At 40.3% G+C, this 25,564-nt stretch overlaps 2 protein-coding genes across 2 annotated transcripts; one reads left to right on the plus strand and one right to left on the minus strand.

The window, feature by feature from the left end:
- The first annotated feature begins 13,124 nt into the window (after positions 1-13,124).
- On the plus strand, positions 13,125-16,291 carry LOC132130109 (Krueppel-like factor 4). Its single transcript, XM_059541762.1, has 5 exons — positions 13,125-13,338; positions 13,467-13,590; positions 13,955-14,714; positions 14,833-14,997; positions 15,339-16,291. Exons 1-5 carry the CDS (start codon positions 13,280-13,282, stop codon positions 15,512-15,514), a joined length of 1,284 nt encoding a protein of 427 aa, XP_059397745.1. The 5' UTR covers positions 13,125-13,279; the 3' UTR covers positions 15,515-16,291.
- Positions 16,292-18,326: 2,035 nt separating this feature from the next.
- rad23b (RAD23 homolog B, nucleotide excision repair protein) lies at positions 18,327-23,777 on the minus strand. Its single transcript, XM_059541763.1, has 10 exons — positions 23,573-23,777; positions 22,886-22,967; positions 22,595-22,674; positions 21,582-21,775; positions 21,423-21,475; positions 21,204-21,331; positions 20,406-20,538; positions 20,201-20,328; positions 19,915-20,070; positions 18,327-19,137 (listed from the first exon to the last, which is right to left on the minus strand). The coding sequence occupies exons 1-10, from the start codon at positions 23,636-23,638 to the stop codon at positions 19,024-19,026; spliced, it is 1,134 nt and encodes a 377-aa protein (XP_059397746.1). The 5' UTR covers positions 23,639-23,777; the 3' UTR covers positions 18,327-19,023.
- Between the last annotated feature and the right edge of the window lie 1,787 nt (positions 23,778-25,564).

Below are 25,564 nucleotides of genomic sequence, written 5' to 3' on the forward strand. Positions count from 1 at the left end.
GAAACTGTATTCAGGGCTCATATCTACGGTTCGTGTTCGGAGCCAGTTTCCTTCCTCCTGAAATCAGATCAGAGCCGGGTTTCCACACCCAGCCTCCGGAGACCAGAGCGCTCTGTCCTGTTGGCCTGTGACGGCTCTTACATAAGCGCTGAGAAACGCTCCGGATGGACTCACCCATGCCAGCGCGTCCGGAGAGACATCATCCGTCTGAGCTGTGCTCAATTCAGTCCGCTATAAAACTGTTCTCTCACACAGAGCAATATCTGGAGGAATACGAGTCTGCTTCTAAACACTTTCTGTTGCCCAGCTCACGCACAGCATTTGTAATGTTTTACTGCATTATAAATCTGTTCATTCCTACAGATCGCAATAGAGACCACACGCTTTTTAAGTGGCATTTAAAGACTTTAGGTAAAGACCAAGTGAGGAAAAGTTAAGGAATACATTGCTTAATATAGGATGAACATGTAACGGTCTATGAGTTGTTGAGCAACATCTTCAATACTTTTTATTCAATCTCCAAAAAAAAGCAAATAGCATATGATTCTCTCTAACACTAGGATATGGATATTTGTCTGAGATACAACTATTTGAAAACCTGGAATCTGATCTAAATATTGAGAAAATCATCTTTAAAGTTGTTCAGATGAATTCTTAGCAATGCATATTACTAATCAAAAATGAAGTTTTGATATATTTACAGTAGGAGATTTACAAAGTATCTTCATGATCATGATCTTTACTTAATATCCTAATGATTTTTGGCATAAAAGAAAGATTGATAATTTTGACCCATACAATGTATCGTTGTCTATTTCTACAAATATACGTCTGTGACACTGATGACATCATCACTTCCCAAACTCAGAGCTCTTGGTAGATCTGCACTGAATGATTTACACAATATTGAAACATATGGAGTAAATCGACCCTTATGCTGTGCTTGATTATTATATTTTTTTTACCAGATGATTTCAAACCGGCACAACTTGATCTTCAGAGTTTGTTCCACAGAGATGTTTCAGACAAGTAACAAAACTCAAAGGATTATTTTTGCTTTTCGGTTAGACTGAGTGCATTTTGTGCCTGAAATATGTGTGGAAATGAGGTTTTAATTGTGATCTAATTAGCTGCCAATAAACACACCCGCTCGGCTGTCCTGCGTAAACCGTCCTGAACGACAAACAGAGCCGGAGCGGGTCTGCAGCAGTGATGGAGGAAGATTGTGGAGCGGCACAGAGCGAGTCTTTGACTGCGACAGCACAGGTAGACTGTTCCTCTGTCACTGTACTGTGCTCATTAACCCTCGCTTATCTGATCGGGCCTGTACCGCTCTCCATTTCCTATTATGAAGACATTATACTCGAGTCCGGCTGGCGGGCAGAGAAATTCAGATAAGAATCAAAATTACATTGGTGACAAAACGTCTGTGTGCATTCGTGATGGCCTACATGCAGCTACAGGAAAAACCAGACGGAGGCCATGAAACAAAGACACGCGAGTACAGAATAAGGTCAACAAGCCTCATTTCTATACCAATGAGGCTTGTTAGAGAACGAGGCACATTTACAAAAGTCATTTGCAAGCGTCAACTGACCGGTGAATCTAAAGTCTCCCAAGGTTTCCTCTCTGTTTCTTTCTATCTCCTGATGAAGCTGTTTTGACTCAATCGGTATTGTATAAAACACTTTAAAAATACAGGTGAATTGACATGGAGACTGCACCGCACTGGCTTTACCTGTAATTCAACAACTTCCAAATATATTTGAAATTACGCAAAGTGAGAAGAGTGCATCACATTTGAAACAAATCATAAGCAAATCTGGTAAAGGGAGAGATTAATGCTTTCGTTTTGAGCCTGCATCCTCTATAGCTGCTCACTGAGAGACTCTCAAGTCAAATCAAGTTTCATTTAATTCAACACAGCTTTATACTAAACAGATCATTTCAAAACAGCTTCACGGGGTTAAACAGGAAAATAGCAGAATCAAACTCAAGTATGAAGACAATTGTAAGCAGTCAACATCATTAAGTCAGTTTAATAACATTGTAAAGTTAGTTCAGTTCATATCAATTCAATGTTGATTCAGTTTAGTTCAATAACAGTGTTGATGTTGCAAGATTACAATATTGTGTCACTCCATGAAAAAGTAACTAATTGAGATACTTAAGTTACTTTTATGGAATGTAATGCTTTGTTACTTTTGTGTTACTTTTTCTCACCCGGGCTGGGCTTGCCTATATTTGTCATTTAAAAGGGAAAATAAAGTATCTAACATTACTTATTTGAAAAAGTAACTCAAATGTTTCTTTGCAAATTTTAAAGTAATGTGTTACTTTACTAATTACTTGGAATAAAGAGACTATGTAACTTGTAATGCGTTACTAACCCCAACAATAAGAAAAGAAAATAGTGTCATTGTTCAGATCAATTCAGTCTGATGTTGTCAACACGGTTAAATCAATATTGCTGAATGTTAAGTGTTTCGTAGGCCCCAATCGTTCATCAGGTGAACGGAATGCAGAAAGAGAATCCAGTGCAGTGCAACAAAGTTTCTAGAAAAAGTAAAAACTGCTGAATGTGCACAGCGCATTACGTACATAAGATAAACATTGACCTGCCAACGAGTCGTCCGGTAACAATGAGCCTTCATGCATTTTTCTTTGTGCGTCTCTTGTTGTCACTCTGTGCGTACACATGTGTGTTTGGACACATACCTGCGAGTGTTTGCATACCTGCAGCCTTTGAGAGGGAATCCGAGTGTGTACATACCTGTGTGTGTGTGTTTATCCTGTGGGTGTGTCGGTGTGTGTAATGACCTGAGCGCTTTTGGTTTAGTGTGTCACTAGCAGAACAGCTGACGCAGTTAAAAGCCACAGACCTGAACTGCTATTTTAAGAATGAATGAATGAATGAATGATGCATTTATATAGAACAACCCAAAATATCTGCATTCATTCCCATGCACAGAGCATTAATGACAAAGACTTGTAAGAAATGAGAGATGCTTTTGTGCAACTGGGTCTCTATTAACCACTTCAGCTGTTATTTTGATTTTTTGAGAATTAGGCATATGCAATATTGGACCCACCGGTGGGTCCCCAGAGTTGATGTGGTTAAGAGATATTAGGACTTAAAAACTCAATTTTGATCAGGAAACTAGACTTCCCAAGTCATTTTCCATCTCAAGTACATGGAATGTTTAGATATTTGCAATAGAAATCAATACAAAAATCAGGGTTTAATTTGTGCCGGAACAAGCCGGATCCGGATCCGTCACCTCCGAAATCTGATCCGGCAACTGATTTTGGCGGATCCCCCTCCTCCCAAGAACTCCTCGCTGCAGACTGTAGCGCGGTGACGTCACGTATGTACGTCACGTATGTTTACCGCGCATGCGCAGTAACTTATATGTATTTACCGTAAATACGATAAATACGATACGATACGATACATAAATAAGATACGCTGTACTGACTGTCATTAATGCGCATATCCAGGTTCATTCACTTCCGGATGTTCGTAAGGTGTGGTGGATATGAGATATTACTTTTGTTTTCTAAAAAAATTGCGTTTAAATTGCTTTTAATTGTAAGAATGCTTTGGTCATAATCATAGAGAGTTTCATTGCAAATGTGTGCGATTTCAAACACTTATGACATGTTTTATGATATAGTATTCGAATGCTGGTCTTTCAAAGTCTTATTTCGCCTAAAATGAACCATTAAAGATGTCTTAAAATAGAGCAGAAAGACTTTATTATTGTGAGTAATGCCATTGATGGTTGCATGCATTGCAAAAAAAAGACAGAGAATAGCCAGATATGTGCCGTGAAAAATTATCCAAAATTAATATCTCTATTATAATTCGTTATTATTATTTTAAACACAGGGTTTTAGAAATATTTAACCAATGATAAGTATTTAAAGGAGCTTGTAAAACTTCGTAATCCCATTGGATGCTCAAGCTCTCGCGAAACCTCGTCACTTCACGCGCCTTCACTCAGATTGACGCGCGCGCACAGATCTCCGCTTATTCCCAAAGCAAGGGTAAACAAATAACTGTTTGAATAGTATAGCATTTTCTTTACTCAAACACTATGTCTGTTAAGGCTATTGTTTGTGTGTGCTTGAAGACTGGAGAAGTAGGTTTTTTTGTCATCTAGCCAAAATACTTTTGTACGTTTTAAATATCCTGCTGTGCATAAGTGCTTAATCGTTTATATCATGAGATTTTGGCTAAGTGTATTAAACAACAAGAAAAAACTAAGCGCCCATAGCAACAATAAACGTTATATCCTAACCTGTAAAAGGTGATGATGGCATTTAATGCGGACAAAACACAGATCTCCTCATTCGCCGGCCAAAGACCTCGTTAACTCCATTTGAGCTTGTTTTTATACAGCCTAATGTTAATTGCACGTGTCTGATACAACACAAGAGGTGTTGTTAAATATTGATTTTTCTGCCTTTTCTTTCTTTTCCCCCTGTATTTTAGTAGAGTGTGCCATGAAACTGTTTTAATTGTCAAAACCCATCAGACAAAATATTGTTTGTATTTGGATGCTTAAACAAAAAAAAAAAACGATGAAAAAAAAGCTGATGAGAAGCGCGCTCCGAGAGAGTTTGTGGATTCGAAGACTGAGTTCGATTGACTGATTTAATCCAATGGTTTGTGTTGATTTATTTTATTATTCAAATCTATGTTGAATAAATGCAGGAATTTCCCTCATTATAAACTTGAAAGCTGCGAGAATTATTAAAACCATGCAATATAGCTACACCCAATCAGAATACTTACTCCTGCTCACTCACGCCAAAGAACTCCCCGCTCAAGCTCGCCGTCTCTGCAAGATTAACGATGGCAGTTTGCACGCACAGCTACTAGAAGATTTACATCTGTCAGACAGGTTGCTGACGTCATCAAGCTTAGTTTGAGTCTGCGCGTCAGAAACGGAAGTGCTAAAAAACGCTAAAAATGGGCTTCACTTGTCTCAATTGAGTTCCAATGGGGTCGCTGTGTCCATTTCTTTTACTGTCTATGCCGTAACCCCGCTTTGTTCCGGGACCTCACAATTTACAAATTAAGCACTGACAAAAACTACTAAAAATGTCATTTTCTGTTACACTATAGAGAATGAGCCTCCAGGGAAGCTCCTGTAATGGTCATCTCTCGTTTCTGTCATCGGCTGGATTCGCGTCATCTCTGTGACTTTTGGACTGAAGTCATAAAGAAATGCTGCTTGAAAGATACGAGAGTCTCAGGTAAAGGCATTCCATGATTGTTGCTCAGGTCATTCCCCGCATGACAAAAACAAGGCTATAAAAAGTCTCTGATATTTTGGAGTCACTTCACTCTGACAGCCATTAAATCGCTTGCGATCATTTTCTAGTAGGCGATCATGCTTACAAATACATAGTTTCCTATTTGCCCAGGGTCTCTCTCTCACTTTATATTATTACTAACAATGAAGTCCTGTTCGAGTATGTTCACATCTATGGAACATTGACTCCATCGTACCACAACAGACACGGAAAGAGAGGTTAAAACACAAGAACGCTCATTTAATGAGAATGACACTCAGCAATATCTCCTTACACATGTACAAGTCAAACGTTTGGACACTTGGCTGAATTCATTTCCCATCATCATAAAAATGTTTTGATCTAAAGGCTTCTGCTTAAATGCATGTTATTTAGTGTTAGGGTTCATTCTCAAGGAGATGATATGGATACTGACGGAAAGCATCATCACTGTGCAGAGCTGGAATCTAGACAAAGAAGAGGCTCAGATAGTTTATTTCATGCCACTGCACAATTATCCCACACTTCCATTAGTGTTAACTCATAATTTGGATGTTTATGATAAAACCGCTCTAAAATGTGGAAAATCGTGATAAAAATTTCATAACCATGAATAAAAAGTTGACGGGCGCTGTATATCCACCATAAATCTTGTAAAGGAATCACTAATACTATAAAAGACCGAGAAAAACTATGAAAACAAACTAGTCACATATTTCTGATTAATACCAAATGCTTAAATATCATCATTGGGTTTTTTCAATGGTCTGTGCTAATTATTGTCCGATTTAGTTCCACAGGAGAACAAACCAATGACCAAAAAACTGATGATGAAGTTTCTGAACTTGGAAACCTTGAACCCAAGACTATAAACTCAATCAGAAGTCTTCTCCAAGAGATCCGTGACCCACAGTAGGTCCGTCTGCTATCTCTAAACATGTTCAATTAAAATTTCTTGGTTGGAGACGAAGCCCAATCCAAAGACAAAAAAAGAAGGATATGACAAATTTGTTCTGTGCGACAGCGCAACATGCTCTCTTTATTTGTTGAACAGAGCAGTTCTTTCAGAAGTATTTTTCCCACATCTTTTCTCCTCGTTCCTGCCAAACTCTCTTTCCATTCAGAGTTTCGTTTAAACTCTTTGGACTGTAATGCGGCTGGTGAAGCCAAACCGTAGTCAAGCCTTGCCTCACATTACTGTCCGGGGTCTAGAGGTGATTCTTCACTGAGATCAGGGCAAATATTCTGTATAAGCATAGAGTTCTCAAAGTAGAGTTGGGATACGGACACTTTAAAACCAGTTCCCAAACCTGCTGCCTTAAAATGAATAACTAGAAAAAGACCAAGTTTCAACAGTTTTCCCTGAGCGAGTCGGAGGGAACCCACACCTACCAGGCTCCAGAATCTGACAGTAATTATAGCCTGGATTCCAGAGCATTAGAATGACAAACTCCATCTATATAAATGCATTTCTCCAGTTTTGTTCTGGGGTCCATCACTGAAATATGAAGAGAAATGGTAAACGCTTCTTTTGTACACTCAAATGCTAACATCGTTCATAACCCATTGCACATTGGACGAGGATTCAATTCGAACTCCAAGCGTGGAACATGAATATATGGCATTGGTCACATATGCATATTGTGTAGGACTTTCCTTTATTGTTGCATATTAAATAAGAAGTTTAGTGAACTGATGTGTGAGTATGCACATCGTAAGATGTTTGAGAAACTCTTGAGACTCTTCAAACTTGAACTAAACTCTGTTTCATATCAAAGCAGGTATTTTGTATTAACTGTCATTATTAATAGTGTATTCATACAGATGCCCTGAAGTGTGACATCATTTCCTGTTGTCCATATTCATTGCGGTGTCAGATTTTGCATGGCTAAAATGTAGTGTGGAAAATCACGTCTAAAATACACAAGCTGCTCATTTCGACACTACGTCAAAACACTGACTGATGAAAAGGACAGTATAAAAGCAGGAGCAGTACACAGAAATGTGTCAGAAACTTCTTAGTCACATCATGAACATCGGAAAGATTGAAACACCCTTAAAAAGACAGTGTCTACGGCTGGCCAAGCATCATCATCATCCAACATTAGCAGCAGCAGTTTACCATGCATTACATCATTGAAGTGCAAATCACAGACGATGTGTGGACGCAACGCTCTACATCACGTCAAATTCAAGCAGGGTAGAGCTGGGGGAATCCCAGTGAAAGAGCACGTCTGTCTGGAGGACTGGGAGAGGTTTACATTAAGAGCTTACGTCTCAAATTCATTCCAAGAGACCCAGCGGTCCTTCAATTCTCTGAAAGTTGCACTCGTTTGCACATTATTTCATCACTTTGCTTCTCAGCCATCTGGAGTGAATCCAGAATCTGCCTGCGCTCAGCCATTAGACCCTAATCAAGCAGACCCTCGTCACACGTGAAAATATTCACGCACAAATCTTTGTGACTCCAATCATTGAGCAATAGTGTCGTATGCACTTGGATTTTTCAATTAAGTTCCTGTTTTATGTCAATAAGACGACTAATACAAACAAATATAAGGTCTAGTGAAATGTCAGCTGAGGTTAAGCTTCACGGCAGTCTGGGCCCCCAGTGACAGGAAACTAGGTCCCTCTCTCACCCAAAACCACAGAAATATTACATGCACAAAACAAACTTCTCTCCGTCTGATTCACATTCCCTCCCTCTGCCCTGGTCACTCCGACCAAAGCCATGACGTCTGCTCATGAGTACGTGTAATGTTTGCTAAAAGCAGAGAAGGGGCAATTTTGGAGACTCTTGGGACGCATTGATGTCTCTGTGTGTGTTACATTTTATTTGTCCATGCAAAAAAAAGAAAGAAACCAAAATAACCAAAATAACCAAAATGTTGTTTCGGCTCACACAAAGGGGGATTTGTTTAACATAAACTAAATTAAATCACCTCTTTGACTGCTCATCAAGAAGAGCTGAAACCTCCAACATCTGTTCTCTACTGGAAACAAAGAGGCCCAAAAACCTCCAAATGCTTTAGAACCATTTCATCTCTGCTGCGTCTATAACATCGCAAGTATCATTTGAAAATACACTTTTTTTTAGGTCTATAGATACTTAAATAGTTCTCAGTTATCTAGATAAACCTGCCATTGTATACAGTGTTGGGGGTAATGCATTACAAGTGAGTTATATAATCAGATTACTTTTTCAAGTTACTAGAAAAGTAACACATTACTTTTAAACTTAGAGTAAGGCCCAATCTCATTTCTCTGTCTTACCCCTTCCCCTTCCCCTTACCACTTTGTCTGCGTCTTCCCCTTGCTTCTGGATACCGAGTGAAGGGGGGGTAGGGGTAGAGCGTTTCCACTAAGAAATGAGACGCCACTCGATTGCCGTTTGCGTCATCTTCCCTTGCCACTATCTGGCTGCTACGTCAACAGAGGCGACAAGCATTGACATAAACAAACGAAGATGCCGTCGTCTCAGGTTGTGATGTCGATTTCCTGGGCTCTCTTTATCTTTGCACGCTTGTGTGCCATCAATCAAAGACACCGTAGAAGAAGATTGTGTCCACCGGTCAAATCAATCAAGGAATAACGAGTAATGTCACGAAAATTCACTTCACACTAATTTCACCTAAAAAACATAATATGAAGTGTCATGTCAAGGATACAGATAAAAATTAACGTTAGCTTAGCTCGACAAATATAGCTGCTAGCTAGCGGTTAACTAGCGATTCAAAACAAAAACATTACAATTAAAATCGCTTAAACATTGTATTAAAGTATCCTAAAACACGAGTGTCATAATTATAATGTCAATTAAACTGATGAAAATACATTTGTGCGACTCCTTCACAGTACGACGCTCAGCCATAAAAAAAGCTTGATGTTGGCACTTCTTGAAAAAATTATACGTTGTTACCCCTCTCTTTCAAGTGTGGTCCTCCGCAAACTTCATTTCAAGGGCAATGTAGCCCTTCGCCTTGGCCCTAGCCCTTGATCAGAATGAGAATTGAGACGCCACTTCCCCTCACATGAACGCGCAAAACCGAGGGGGAGGGGTAAGGTTAAGGGCTAAGACAGAGAAATGAGACGCAGCCTAACTTTATCAAATAAGTAACGCAAGTTCATAATTTTGCTTTTGTAGTGTGAACGCGCGACAGATCTTTTGGGGTGAATTAAGTGAAAATCTCATATTTTATCTTTATCTTAAACAACAACGTGATTAAATGGAGAGCATTTGTTAATGTGTGTATATCACATGAGTACTTTTTGAAAGGGTTCCACCTTAGTGACAGCTTTGTATCTTTTCCCTTCGAGTGTATGAAGTGTGTCTAATAGAAATCTATGTCACACACACTCCAAGTGCTCAGGCTTATGGATCGTATGTGAATGTGTGCTGCAGTTCTGCTTTCCCAGCTTTTTAGAGGTTTCTAATCCTGGAGAAGCCCAGTGACATCACCCCGGTCCAGAGTCTGCCCATATGCCCTGCACACGCACTTCCTCTCTTGCCCTCCAGTTTCTGACTGCGACGCACCCTAACCGTGCTGAAGGGGTTAAATCTACTCACAGAGACCTGGGCTTCGAGCCTGGATCTCCCCCGCTCTCTCTCCCTCTGTCGTATTCCTGTGACTGGGCCACCGCGTCATGTGACCAGGAAGTGTGGCTCCTGTCCACTTCCTCCGCTGGCTGAAGGGGGAACATTGTTACAGAGTGGGCGGCGCTGGGCCGCTCTTACACGCTGGGTTAAAAATAACCAGCATATTTAAGGCCGAGGAGGAATCCCTTCAAGCTCAGAGGCGGCACAGACTGCCTCGCGACAGGAGCTCGCGCCTGCTCCTTCCTACTTCTTTTCCCTCTTTATTTGGCAGATCGGACGGGTTGATGCAACTGTCTAAACTCAGTGTAAACACACTGCAAACCCACCCTTACTTCATGCTGAGAACAGGCAGAACTTCTGGACATACAATTCTAAAAAATGTCTTTTATCAAGAAAAAGCCCCTTGTTTACTTTCTCAAAAAAAAAAAAAACTAAATAAAACCGCTCTACACACATAGATTCCATTGTGCCCAAGCACTTACGGAAACTTGTCTAATGGCCCTGACGCCTACTTCTGTTTCTCCTAAAACACTGTTTATTTTGGCGGCTTTCTTTTAATCTACCATTAAATTGCACCATTTCCAACCCTCAAAGTATTCACCCGTTTGAGTCTTTGAGTGTACAGTTCAATGGCTTCTATGGAATTACACCTGACCTACGGCTACAAAGATATTTCTATTCCCAAACCTTAATCTGAATGAAGCTTTAACAATCCCATCAGAAACAGAGAAACTGCCTAGTTAGCACTGAACAAAACCTACCACAAGCATGAGTGTGTAGAATCAACATTAAAGAATAGGACAGATGACACCATAAATAACAAATACAGAGCTGATACATGATGAACGAAGAGTTCAGACGTAATGTTCCTAAAGAGTTTCTAAAATCGAAGAGCATCTGGAGCAGAGCTGATCCAGAACGAACAATGATTTGGGTAAAACTTTTTTTTTCTGGTAGCAACTGTTCATTCATTGATGATAATTAAACCCACTCACTACCAATGGCACTATCGTGGAAAATAATCTTTACACTCCGGCATATGGAAATTTTTTGAGAGCGTCAAAAGAGGGGAGATCACGGGTTTATTTAAATATATATTTGCATTCTGATTCCTGGACATAGAGCGTCTGTCAAGATTTTCCCACAGGTACAGAGCAGTGAGACAACAAATTTATCAGAAGTCATGAAAGAAAGAGAAAACACTATGCCAAGGAATACACCTCTTAGAGCCCTACCAATCAGTTTTGGCCCTGAAATGCAAACATATAGTGATGAGGTTCCAAACCAATCCTGCTGCTATTAACAGACCCCGGAAAGTGCAGCATTTGTATTAAAAGTTGTAAAGGTCCTAATATAACCATCAATGCCATCCGCTAATTTCTATTTCCTTCTTTGCAGAGTGCTTCAGGCGCTATTTCATCACCTTCGTATGTCGAAAAATCAACATATTTTCACATACCGAATCCAAGAGCGAAATCATATCATACCTTTGCAAGGAAGGTTAAATAAACAAACAGATGACATCAACACTGCATCTGATGGCACTAGATAAAACACACACCCGTTAAACATCTCACCCGTGCAATCTGAATGCATTACAAGACCAAGTGCACTAAAACAGTAGGAAATCAACAGATTCGTCAATCCTACCTACATTAATTATGAAATGTAATATAGGAACAAGTATTGTGGGACAGTTTGAGCGTGAGAATGTGTGTGTGCGTGCATGTGTGTGTTAAAGGGGCTACATTCAGTGTATTCTGTGGCTAAACGAAGACCTGCTGTTGACAGAGCCAAACGAACAAGATCCTGATGAAACAGGATGGTCTCAGTGCTCGTGTTTGCTCACCATACAAAGATGATTGTAGACACTGCAGAGCCAAATCCTCAGATACAGAAACAAGTTTAGAAGTGTAGAAGCTGCCTCTCGAAACACAGCACTAACCTAATGGCTCATCACAGCACCAAAAAAATGTTTTTACACTCAAAAGAAATGTTACTGGGTGTTTCTTGATTCAGGGCCATGAAATACTATCCTACTTTGACTGCTAATATAGCTTAACAGTAAAATCAAAAAACAAACACATTGGAAATACACACACACAGGAGAGTTAGTAGAGCGACAGAAACACTACTGAACACTGCATGAACTGAAAGATCAGAATGGCACTGGGTCTGCTGTTTTACAAAAGAAAGGCCCGTTTCTGCAACGGAATAAAAACAATGTAAAAAGGTAATTGTGACAATTCTGTTTTTTTTCCTTGCAATTCTGAGAAGAAGAGAAAAGTCAGAATTGCCAGGTAAGAATTTGCAATGACCTTTTTAACTTTTTATTCCGTAGCATGAAACAAATGCAAGATGTTAGCTATGAATTTTGAGAATCAGAAAGTCATACTTGAGTTTATATCTAACAATTTTGTGTTAATATCTCACATTTATAACTTTTTTCTCAGAACTGCAAGAAACAATGTATGAATTCTGAGATACATATTGACAATTACCTTCACATTTTCCATAGTTAGAATTTTCTTTGCGATCTGATACAGACCCTTCTCAGAATATATTTTTGCGCATATATACATTTCCATAAATCAACAATTGCAAACTGATTATGCAAAGTTCTTAAATGAACTCAAATCGTGTGAGAAGTGAGAATGCTGACAGCTGAAAAGACTGCAGTGACATGACGGATCAACAGGAGATTCTTCTCATGATCAGGTGATGAACACTGACTGAATGAATGAATGAATGAATGAATGAAAGGCAAGGCTTTTCATCACAAATAAATCCTACACATTCCTGGCTGCCGTTGTCTTGTGCGTAACTGTAAAAAAAATGATTAGCGTTAATTACAGACACGCCTTGTGACTGAGGGAGCAGTTTGCGGTGTTCAAACTCCTCACGCACGCACACACACACACACACACACACACACACACACACGCCAGGAACAGGTGTCACGCAATAACTCTAGTGCACCTTGTGTTTGAAAAAAGAAGAAAATCTAAAAATCGTGTCTTTTCAACAATGATTCTCTTACTGGAGTCTGTTGATCCCGGTTGCTAACACGCACATGTTTGTGTGGATACAAAATATCGGCCCGCTGCCAGATTTCTTCCTTTTTTTTCACCCGCCCGCCTTGATGACGTCACGCAGTGTTTTTTTCTGCGGTTGCCGCGCAACGAGAGGCGTGTCCTGGGTTTAAGAACTAGGCGAGGAAAGCCCTGCGCGCATCTGACGAATCACTCGAGTCCAGACACCGGAGAGCTCGCGCGTCCCGAATGGCAGCAGCGGCGGCGGTGAGAGGGAGATAGGGAATCCCCGAGTGAAGCTAGTTTTAATGGCCGGTTCTGTCAGCATGGCACGGGAACGCGTCTAATGCGCTCTTTGGACCGGAGAAAAGCAAGGATTTCGTTTTTTTTGACTGGACTCATGAGGTGCGTTCTGCACTTGGAGATCTCCATCACTTTTTCTTTTGGCCCTGATCTGTCATGTTTAGGAGCGACAGTTTCCCGAGACAAGCTTGACTAGGATTATTTTATTTTCTACGCTTTTTCGATTTCAGGCAGCCACCGAGCGAGTTTGATAGCATGGCACTGAGCGGCACGCTTTTGCCCTCTATTTCCACCTTCGCGAGCGACGCAGATGTGAAGCACAAGGCCATGACGGGACCTGGAACAGCCAGTTTAGTGAGTATCAAACAGGTGATGGTCCCGATCCGTTTCCTAGCGAGACTCCGCCGCTGGTGAGATTGTGTCATCGTTCACTATCCAATATCTAACTTTCTTTACACCAGCACTGATCTTAAAATGCACCTAGGAGTGTGAATTCTCATAGTTGGAAACAAAAGGAATGTGGCATGGAAGTGTCTTTTAATAATTCACAACATCAGAGGCCAAGCTGTAGCCTATCTAGAAATAATTTGAATAAAATACAGATGATCGTTCCAAGAAATCAGTATGATACATAAAGATCTTTTGACGAATATGTCTTTGAGAGACTTACCTTGTCTTGTTCCCCCTTTCTGCATGTCTCTGTTTTTTTTGGAATAAGAGATGGACGGAGGAGATGTCTCAACTGAAACGCCCCTGCGTGTCTTCAGGTGGGACCTGCTCTGATCAGGACGTCCCCTCTCTAATGACCAGGAGGGATCAAGAAGAGCTAGACCTGTTGGACTATGATTTTATTCTGTCGAACACCATGCTGCAACAGCAGCAGCAGGCCTCAATGGCCAGAACTCTTCCACCGTCCCCTACGTCCTACACCTATCCGATGCCCTCTCCTCAGGGCCAAGAGTCCGGCATGTTGTACAACATCCCGGACATCAGCGACGTATCTCCCTCGGGAGGTTTTGTCGCTGAATTGATGAGGCCGGAGCTGGATCCTGCGTATCTTCAGCCCACGAGCCTCCATGGTAAATTTGTGGTGAAGACCACCATGGACATGACTGATTACAGCCAAGGACTCAGCGTCAGTAAGGACGGGTCAATGTCGGACTCTTCCTCCCTGCAGCATCCTAGGATAAAGCAGGAATATCCTAGCACCTGCACCATCAACCGACCGATGGATCTCCATCTGGGGGTGAACTCACGGCCCGGGGTTGGCCAGAGACCGCTGATGGACCCTCGCGGTTTCAGCACGGCCCGAGGGTCCATGGGTCCCAGCCGCTCGTCCACGTCCTCTCTCTCTCCGGATGAACATCCTCAAGCTCAGGCTCTGGGGCCTCCTCCGATCTCTCTGGCCCCGGGATATCACCCCTCGCCGGGTTATTCAGGCTTTCCACAGCCTCCCGCGCAGTCAATGCAGTATCAAGGTCAGTCACAACTCAAACTCTTCATTCACCTAACCTTTAAAAATGATTGTAGCGTTTGTAGCTTACTGTAAAGCATTGATTTCCACACGAACACTCTGGGATCTTTCCTCTTCCCCAGAGCTGATCTCTCCAGCCGAGTGTTTGCCGGAAGAGTCCAAGCCCAAGCGTGGCCGGCGCTCCTGGCCGAGGAAGCGGATAGCGACACACACCTGTGATTACGCCGGCTGTGGCAAAACATACACTAAGAGCTCGCATCTCAAAGCCCACCACAGGACTCACACAGGTCAGTGTTTCAAAACATGCCTAATTCTGTAATGTGCTTTAATCGAACACGCCCTGACACAGCGCTGGAACTGCCGAGCGCATTGTCTGGAGACGTGTACAGTACAGTTGGCAGGTGGTTTGCTCTGCTATTCAAACAGCAGGTTGATACTGATCCCTTTTGAAAATAAAACCACAAGCCTGTCTGACTTCCCCTTCTATTCAACGAACGCAGGGATGAGCAACATTTGAATAGTCGTCTCTAACGGCTTTCTCTAATGTTACCAAAGTGTGCTTGATTGTTCTCGTTAGGATCTCAGGGAGAAACGCTAAGCTGTTGTGTGTGTGTGTGTGTGTGTTCAGGAGAGAAGCCGTATCACTGTGACTGGGAGGGATGTGGCTGGAAGTTTGCCCGTTCGGACGAGCTCACCAGGCACTACCGGAAGCACACGGGCCATCGGCCGTTTCAGTGCCAGAAGTGCGACCGAGCCTTCTCCCGGTCCGACCACCTCGCGCTGCACATGAAACGACATCTATAACCAAGACTGGAAGACCCCAAAACAGTGAAGATCCCAGTGGACTAGTGAACCACGTGTTGCCTTTGAACAAGAGTCAGTGAACTAGAGCGGTGTCCTCCGCAGCATCAGGACCGGGACTTTTCCTGTTCTTTAGTTTGTTTTATTCCCCTTTTTTGTCGTTGTCTTCCAACATGCTGGCGATTCCCTGTCCGTTTCCTGCACACTGGGACAATACTGGAACGTGCGTCTACTTACCGACAAAACTTGGAGATGCCAAGATGCCAAACAAAAGACTGGAAATATATGAATATCAGGGATAATAAATGGACACATTACAATATATGTATTAAAGAAGCCTTTAATTGACCTACATTCCATCAATCGATCACTGATCCGTCTTACGGATCATTTTATTGCTCTCTCTAAAGCCATTAATTTCAGGTACAGAATAATTTATAAGCGTGTTATAAGACGGTGCTGAGTATAGCCAGGTGTATTCAGTAAGGTACCAAAGATAAAGTGATTTTAATCGAAGTCTTGGGGTGAACGCATGACCTCTCTTTGGTGATGGCAATCTAAACTGCACTGTGGTTGTGAGGTGCAATAATTTTGATAATAAGACACTTGTATTTTTTATAAGAAACAAAACATTAACTCTGAACAATTTTCCTTTGTTTAGTCAGATCCGTGTGTAATATAATCTTAAGTTTTGTACATACTTGTAAATACTTTTTTCATTAAGGTTTTTGTATTTTATGTATGAATGCAATCCAGTAATAAACAGAAAAATATCAAATGCATGTGAATCGACTGATTTTTATTTTTTTTGTATTCGGTGAACAATTCCTGAATAATGTGTGATTTCATCAATTGTTCTATTATGCTGTCTGAACATTTGCATGGATTAAGCTGCATTCAGACATGAGCAGGTATTTCTGCCAGTTTTACGTTGCTAATTGCCATCTGTTTAGCAGCAGGTGTGATTAAAGACTGGACACTCTCTTATTCATTCCTCTATAAATTAGTTTCAGTCTGATTTGTACTTTGCTACATGCATTCAGCGACCTGCCTTAATATTTGTCATTGTGCATCAGCTTTTAAAATAATTATTCTCAATTAAAAAGTAGGATTCATTGGTATAATCATGGTACGAGACTTAAATGTTCCAACAATTTAATGAAATAATTTGACTTCGCATGTCTAGATCACATTTTTGCATAAGTTTCCCACCAGTTTTAAAACTAAACTGATTTTTCAAATACCTCAAGGAAACTATAGAATGAACTCATTTTAACTACTTTACATCCATACTGTAAATTTACAGCTGCCTCACACCATATCAACACAAATCAGATAATATTCTTCCAGAAGTTGCTCTTTTTTAACTAAATGAACAGACTGAACCCATCTGTCTGTCTCTCTTCACCTGTAACACAGTATTATCAGCTGAGGAACAGAGAACTGAAGTGTGTCCAAGCGCAGTGGATATCAATCAAAATGATCTTTAAAGCCACTTTATTGTTATTTTCTCATTAACATGTTGGAGAAAAGTATAGCCTTTTGATTTGATTAATCATAGCCAGCTCTAGGTTATGATAATGATCACGTGTGGACAGGTGTCAAAATACTTGGTAACAAAATATGTTTACAATTTTTGAACACTTTGTACATTCGTGTGCCAAGCTGTGCATGTTTGTTGACCTCTGAATGTTACATAAAATGAGCGCGTTATAGTGAATAAATTAATAAATGGGTCTCAACTGTTTTTATAGTCTATGGTCTCAACATGCGGTCATCAGCGCCCTCTGGAGGACACAACGGGTAATCCTCACAACACAGAACACACACCGATGTCAAATCACGACACACACATTTTGTCCAACAGAGGCTTAACCGAGCTACTCCGATTTTTAAATTAAATGCAATATTTATAATGCAGTAATAATGCATAATTCAGTTAAACCTTACCATTCTGGGGGGAAAAGGGCATCTTACTAAAGCCCACCTCGAAAAGAAGCCGAAAACCATAAAAATCATGGTTTTGAATATTATAAGTACGTTTTCAGTTTCAAGTGAGATAAATGTACTGGAGACAGTGAATGGAAGGACTAGAGATCTAAACAACCGGATATTTCTGAAAATCTGACTAGCTCGATATCTCCCGGCTTATTTTGTTCAAACATTTCGATAATAGGCTACATAGTATTTTGACTTACCTTTATGTAAAGCAAATCTTAACACTGTTTTCGTTTCACTTTATTTACTGTACCTTTGTAAAAAAGTCCTTATATAATTAATTTGACGTGAAAGATCGTTCCTGTCAAACAAAAGCGCGCGATTATTTTGTTCATGCGCTTTTTGAATCAGACGTTAGCGACAAAATTTGCATACGATTAAATTAACCCTCTGATGTATTTATTTTATTATTATTTAAAAATGGAACGGAATGGAAAGAAAATCGACGAATATTAAGGCAGTCGCTGTGTGACTCCCCCCCCCCCCCCCCCCAAAAAAAAAAATCACGTGTTGTTCGCGGTCAAAAACAGGCGCCTTTGGAAATACATGGTAAACGCAAAAATACAGATAATTTCTTGCGTTTAAAAAAAAAAAAAAAACCCGCCTAAAATACATTCAAATCAAATTCTCTCAAAATACTAAATTAAAAAAATATAGACATATTATCTAACAAAAAATATATTTAAATTAAAAAAAAAATTAAGGTATTCTGTCTTTTGACCACGAACAACACAAGTGACTCCCAAATGAACAATACCAAAGTATTAAATATATCTTTTTTACCTGATGGTAAAACAAAAGAACAGATAACCTGTAATTACGTTGAAAACGTTTATTTCCCTGTAAAAACGACAGTATAGTGATATTAATGTCAAGCTATGGAAGTCACATACATGCTGTAATGGCTCTGTGTGTATATGAAGGGCTGCACGTGTCAGTAAGAGCCCATCCTTTACAGATACGCTCATTATGAGAGAAACTGAGCTAACATCACTCCATTTACTTCTTTAAAACCTTTACTGTCATTTAAAACAGCAGTATTTGGGATCTCTATTAATGGTCATCTTGAATGAGAGAAAGATGTGATAAGAAACAGAAGAGAAACACTGCCCTGAACAGGGACACGGATCATGTGATTAAACCAAACGCCCAAATCAATCCAGATTCCCTAATTTCACGAGCCCATTGGACCTGCTAACATGTCCTAACGATGGAGGAAACAATGCTTTTATTGGTCATAAAAAAAAAGAACAACTGAAAAACAAACAGGTCTCACACAGGCAAGTGTTAGAAGAAGAAGAGGCCTTTACTGATTTCTGCGCCGGAGACGAACAATGATGTGCTCATCTCCAGACGGACGTGCTCATGTCATCCAGTGTGTAGAATTTAGACTATGAAAATGACAGCCTGTGTGTGTGTGTGTGTGTGTGTATTTGTATAGATTTTCTTCACCAAAATTATCATTAAAAAAAAAAAAAAACCCTAAGAGGGGGAAATGATGGGGTGCCACTCCTCTAATCATCATCAAAGTTCTGTTGTAAAAGGAAGTTTGCAGCCAAATTTTCATTCTTCTCACAAGCAAAGTAGGCCTGTATAACGAGTCCTTCTGGGAATCCAAGGGCTTTTAGCTGAGGAAGAGACACAGAGAGGTTAGATGAGACCACAGAAAACACTCCTAGTGTCCGTTTGGGGAATAGACTCGCACACCTTTGATCGTTCGCCAGACAGACCCTCCATCTGTAGCTCTCTCTAATTAAAGAGGCCTCAGTGTAATTAGCTGAACTTGAAATTCAGACTTTTCGGCTTTAAAAAGTGTATCTTAAGCCTCAGAGTAAGAACAAAGAAAGACTCCAGACGAGGATGCGCCGATACAGACTTTCAGGACTCATAACAGCGTACTGTGGATAATAATTCTCACTCCTGTGAACATATGCACGTGTGTATTGGAGTCAGACGGTCGAGTTTTCATGTATTACTTGTGCACTCATTACAGTTTCCCAGTGAGTACTTAGTTTGATCAAATTTAAAGTCATACAAACTACTAAATATCTTAAATGATATAACATCCTAAGTTTTCCTGACCATTTTAAGAGGTCTTACAACTGGGAATCGCAATAGAGCATGCAATGTTAGTATTTAATTAAAAGTAGACATTGTACAGGCTCATTGTTTCAGAGAAGCGTGTAATAAGCGACTGCCAAATGCTTGCTTTCGATCTACTGTTGATGACAGTGTTTATGGTCTATATGTGTATCTAGATGGTTGTAAGCGTGCATTTTATCTTCGTCAACACAATGTTTTTCAGTTGTATGTGTGTGTTAGTTCATGTAAGTCTAATATTTGAGTTCGCACCTCTAAGCAATTTTCTTAAAGTGACAGTGTGTCTAAACGTTTAAGTGTTTTACCCTCTCAATAGCTTCTTTCTCCTGGGGTGTGACCTGGATGTAGTTCATGGCCCCGCCTCCGGCCTCGGCCACGCCCCCACCGCTGCCTCCTTGCCCCGCCTCCTGCACCGGCTCATTAAGCATCTGGATGAACTGCTCCTGATGGCTGCTGATTTGCTGAGAAACAGGACATCTAGTGTAGTACAGTAGCATGCTATTGCAAACATACTCCATATATCAACAGTTACTCATGCAGGTCCGTTCTGGTACTAAATGCATAAGATCGAAGCAGCATAATCATGCATACCTGCAGGAGCTGAGGGTTCTCTCTGCCGATCTGCTGTAGGAGAGCTGGTAGCAGAGACGGGTTCTGCTGGATGATCTGTCTCATCTGCAGGAACTGGGGCTGGTTCCTCAGGAACTCCAGAGGATTCGCTGCACACACACAGGACAGAGTCAGAGAAACCTGCTCGTAGATGCACACAGTAAAGCACGCGTAACGTGTCTCTCACCTCCCGAAGCTGTGCTGGGCTGCGACGGGGCGGTGCTTGACGGTGAAGAGAGGCCTGTGGACACAACAGGAGCGCCTCCTGCAGGAGCCACGGGGTCAGCACCTACACTGCCCTCGCTCTCCGCAGGAATACCCTACACACACACACACACACACCCTTATACACATCTGCAGCAAAATAAGACAGTGTAAATATAATAAAGCTAGTAGGAGTGGTCACTTTCTGTGGAAGAGTCTAATAGAGGAGTGGTTATGAAAAGACACTACATGCAAAGCCCTTGTTTTCTAATGCACTGCTCACTTTTAGGTCTATTTTGCTTGCATAACGTGTCTTCTTTAAGACTAGTGGACAGGAAGCATGCAAAATAGACACTTATTATATTACGCTTTATCTACTTGAGTCTTTCAATCTCAATCCATATCTTTAGTTTTTAAGGTTTGTTTATATTTCAGTTACACTGATTTATGCAACATAAAAACAAGGTGGAAATTTCTGACTTATGGAGTGATGAAAAGAGAATTACAAAAACCTCTCTCATAAGAGAACAATCTAATTACTTTTGAACCTGGTTTTATCATCTAATGTTTAGATTTGTGGGGATGCATGTAAATAAGTGCATTAGACAATGTCTCATTTGCATGCTTAAACAGCATTTCAGAAAACAGAAAATTGTTTGTGATTAATCAAATGGTGGTTCCTAAAAGTTAACACTGTACCCTACTAACCTGCGGGGTGTTTTGGGGTTAAACACTGATTAAACGCTGATTTGTGGTGTTATATTCAGACTATCGGTCTCACCGTGAGCAGGTACTCGACGGCGCGGTCAGGATTGTTGAAACTGGCTCTCAGTGCGGCCACCACTCGGTCTCGCTCGTATCCCATCAGCATGATCTCCGTCACCAGGTTCTCGTAGGACTGACCCGTCACTGCACACGCACAACACACGCAGTGATTATTCAGAGTTAACCACCTGACATGAACGAGAACGTGTGACTGTGCCAATGCGTGTGGATTTACCCAGCGCGGATGTCGCCTCTTCAAATATGTTTGCATTTGGTGAAGAACCAGAACTGCAGAGCAGGAGGAAAACAAAAAAAACAAATAAGCTTAATATGAAATGCTGTTCAAATATCCATGGTATATAGCCCAGGTATATAAGCGGACACTCATGTCTACCTGACGGGTGTAGAGGAGGGCGCAGCTCCGCCGGAGGGTTTCTCCTCGCTGGGTTTGTCCTCTTTGGCTGCGCTCTCGGACGGGGTTTCTGTGGCCGGGTCAGCAGATGAGGCGGAGCTCGCTGTAGTGCTGGAGGCGGAGCTTGTCGCCGTGGCAGCAGATGATGAGGAGGCTGATGCTGGAGCAGATTTAGGCTGCAGGAGAAACATCGCATTACTCACAACTTCTACATCAACTACATGTACATCATATCTTTTCAGGTTAGCCAATCATAACAGAGCTCATTTAAATAAAGACATCTTAAAATATAGTCAATCACATAATAAAGGTCACATAGACAGTGGAAAATAATTATCACAGTCGTCTTTTGTATGAATAACAGTACAATTCATCAAATAACAATTTAGACTAGAGTCTGAGAATGTATGTTTTTAACATATTGCTTGCTTAATTAAATTTTATACAGTTTGAAAGATTTTTTAAGTAATATACAGTAAATTTTTTAAGTAAAATTACTTAAGTTTTTAAGTAATATAATTTTTTTGCTTTTGTAATCCGTAATCAGAATTTTTTTTTTTGAGGAAAAAACATTAAATAGGGTCCTATTATGGTAAAAACATAATTAATTGAACTGTTGTTAATAAAACATGACATGCTTTTTAATTATTACTAAACCATTAAAACATGATCCAGAAAAATAAAAGTAAAGTAATAATAATTTCAAAAGGGCCCTAAAACTATACTTGAACTTTAAATAAACTAATATTAAAATGCACAGGTTTCATGATTTCATTTGATAAAATTTAATAACCATTAAAAAAAAAAAGGAAATACATTTCATAGGGCCTAAATCAGCAACAGCACATGTTTGGTTTAGATCCAAAAAAAGCCTAAATCTCAAAGCAATGAAAATTTCTTTTCACCCATTTTTGTCTGTTTTCAGAATGATTCTTTTATAATGCCAGAATGTGTTCAGATGTGAAGCAGTAATGATAAACCTGATAATGCCTCACCTTTGCTACCATAACCACCACAAAGTTCTTCTCATCGATCTTGTACTCCTTGAGAGCCGTGTCATCGCTCAGGATTTTACCTGCAGGAGACAAAATAATTAAATCAAACAAGCCGTTATTCATCAGTCTGAATCTGACAGGTGTCAGTCATTCATCAAAACTGACATGACGCTCTGGATAAACCAACATTATCAATGCATTTCACACAACAGCACAGAATAACCCGAGAAGACAAGCTCACATCCTTATCAGCTGGACACACAAACTCCTTATCAAACACTGAGGACGTACCTGCATATATCAACTTCTGTCCCGCCACAGGGAAGTTATCTTTTCCTTTTTCATTCTCTATTTTTTCCTTTAAGGCTTTTACCTGTGAAAGACAGTTAAAGAAACAGTTCACCCAAAAACCACAACAGCTTTATCTTCTACTCTCCTAGGAGTTACAAAACAACAACACTCATTTATAAAAGTCTATAGAGTCTCTGATCACCAGCATTCTTCAAAATACCTTCTTTTGTACTCAACAGAAACGATGGAACAACTTATAATGAGTAACGTAGATGATGAAAACACACACGAGACAAGCTTTATAAGGCCATAGCATGACTCGCTAAAACACACAAATTACCCTTTAACTCTCTGTCTGACACGACTAAACAGTCACAACGAGGGTTAAAGGATGATTACGTTGATTTTGGAGAGATAACTTCACTTTTCTGCCTTATTTAGAGAACTTTTATGCTGTTCTGGCGAAAGTAAAAACTCATTTTATGAGCAGCTAACGTGCTAATGCTAAACCGTTCACAGAACACCGTTAACAACGTCAGGCCCAAACAGTAACGAGTCTCAAAAGTTCGTTTTAAGCTACAGAGTAATCACAGTGTGTTTGTGAAGAGTTTTCGTGGGTTTTATTGACGTTGCTGACAGGAATCTATTAGCTGTTAGCCGCTAGCGGCGCGCGCTCGATCCTCTCACCGTCTCCTCTGCGTCGATGTCGATTTTAAACGTCTGCTGCTGGAGGGTTTTCAGCGTGATCTGCATTTTTTCGCGTTCTTCCGTGTAGCCGGTGTGGAAACTGACCGAGGGCTGGATCGCTGGCTGTGCTTTTTTTCGCCGTGGCTCATCACAGCCTGTCCGCCGCCATTACGCGCATAAACACTCGACGTGCCGTGCCGTGCCCCCCTTACGCCACACTGCGCATGTGCCGGGCTCCGACGCGTTTGCGTCACTGCAAGCGTGAGCGAGAGTGCTGATGGGAAATAGTGTTTTTGTTGCGTTTTCTTGAAAATGAAATCTGCAGACGCTTTTATGCCAACATATTCTCTCACACACACACACACACAAATGAAAATTATAAAAGGTCTAAGGTGGGAAAAATGATATGATGAAATAATTTGAAATAAATTAAATGTTACCGAATCCCAGAAATTACACAGAAGTTACACTCTGAAAGGTTCTTTATTTCCATCAATGGTTCTATAAAGAACTTTCAACATCCATGGAATCTTTCCTTTGGCAAAAAGTTTTTTTATATAGTGGAAAAAGGTTCTACTTGTTCTTCATGTAAAAATAAAGTGTAGTTTTTGGAACTGATCATTGAAAGGTTCTTCTGGGAACCAAAAACGCTGGCCTCACTGCAATGAAACATCATTTGGAAGCTTTATTTTTAAAAGTGGATGGTATCATTGGCATTAACTGGTTAGTTGGACCAAACATTAACCTGACATCCCAACTCTTCCGTGTTTTGGCTTCAAGCGCTGGTCTAATATTAACCTTAAACAAACCAGGAATGATCTGTGGGTTTGTCACGGATTGGCTTTAGCTTGTTCTCTTGCTCTGAGTGGAAACACAACAGATGCTCAAACACTGGGAGCCGCGTCATCAGAGCCCAACCTGAGACACCAGCTGCCAGCAGAACACACAAACCATCACGCCTTATAAAGCTTCAGTACGCTGATCTCAGATATACACACAAATGATGTTTAACTTACAATTAACAGTGTCACCAATGCTCATAAAAATAATAATACATTCTGGACAAAATACATGTTATGTGTAAACAGTGAAGCTCATATTTCAGGGGCAATGCAATGCATTTCCATTCTTACAGAAGCCTATACATGTATAAATGCAAAAGTGGATTGAATAGCCTAGTAGACATCAAAACTAGATTATAACAATTTAATGCTTAATTTCTTTTATTTATTGTAACGTTTTTGTAAGACTGTAAAGAATATTGTTTGCTGATTTTTATTCTAATGCGTTTTCTAATGAAAATTTTAAATGCTTTTATTAATTTATATTTACAAAAATATACGGAAAAAAGGCCCAAAAATATATTGGTAGAAAATAACTTTTTTTTTTTTTTTTATATAGCTTTTATATATATTTTTTGTATGTTTTAAAATCTATAGGAAAATATATATTTTTGTTGTATAGGTTGTAGTTTAGATTAATAATCAATCTGCATTGCATAAATCAGAACCGGCTTGATAATGACACTACTGTTTTTAAGAGCAGCAGAATTTGCATTTGTCTCATATTTGATGACTTTTTGTACTTGCTGTGAAGCTGCAGCAGACAGTGGACTGATAAAAATGCACAGGATGCACACTTCCAGAAACTCCACAGAGTCTGAGAACAATTAATTATACAACAGGGAGATCGGTCACACGGTTTAATTAAATATAAAGGGTTTTGGCCCGGAGGATGTGACCCTGGGAGTGAAATCACTGTACGGTCCAGGTCACACCCGACGGGACGGTCCTTAACCTTCAGAAGACCCAGAGGAACATAGATTCTGCTCTTCTCATGGCTTCACTGTGAGCTTCATTCCCTTGATTTCATCTGTGAAACACAACAGGAGACGTTCACTTTCCTTCACGTTCAGACTGTGAAGATCATAGTCCATGTGCATGTGAAGCATCTACCTTTGTGTTTGACAGAAGAAAGAAATAAAGAAGGTCC

Source organism: Carassius carassius, chromosome 47 (assembly GCF_963082965.1).
Source record: "Carassius carassius chromosome 47, fCarCar2.1, whole genome shotgun sequence".
In the NCBI taxonomy this organism is placed as follows: Eukaryota; Metazoa; Chordata; class Actinopteri; order Cypriniformes; family Cyprinidae; genus Carassius; species Carassius carassius.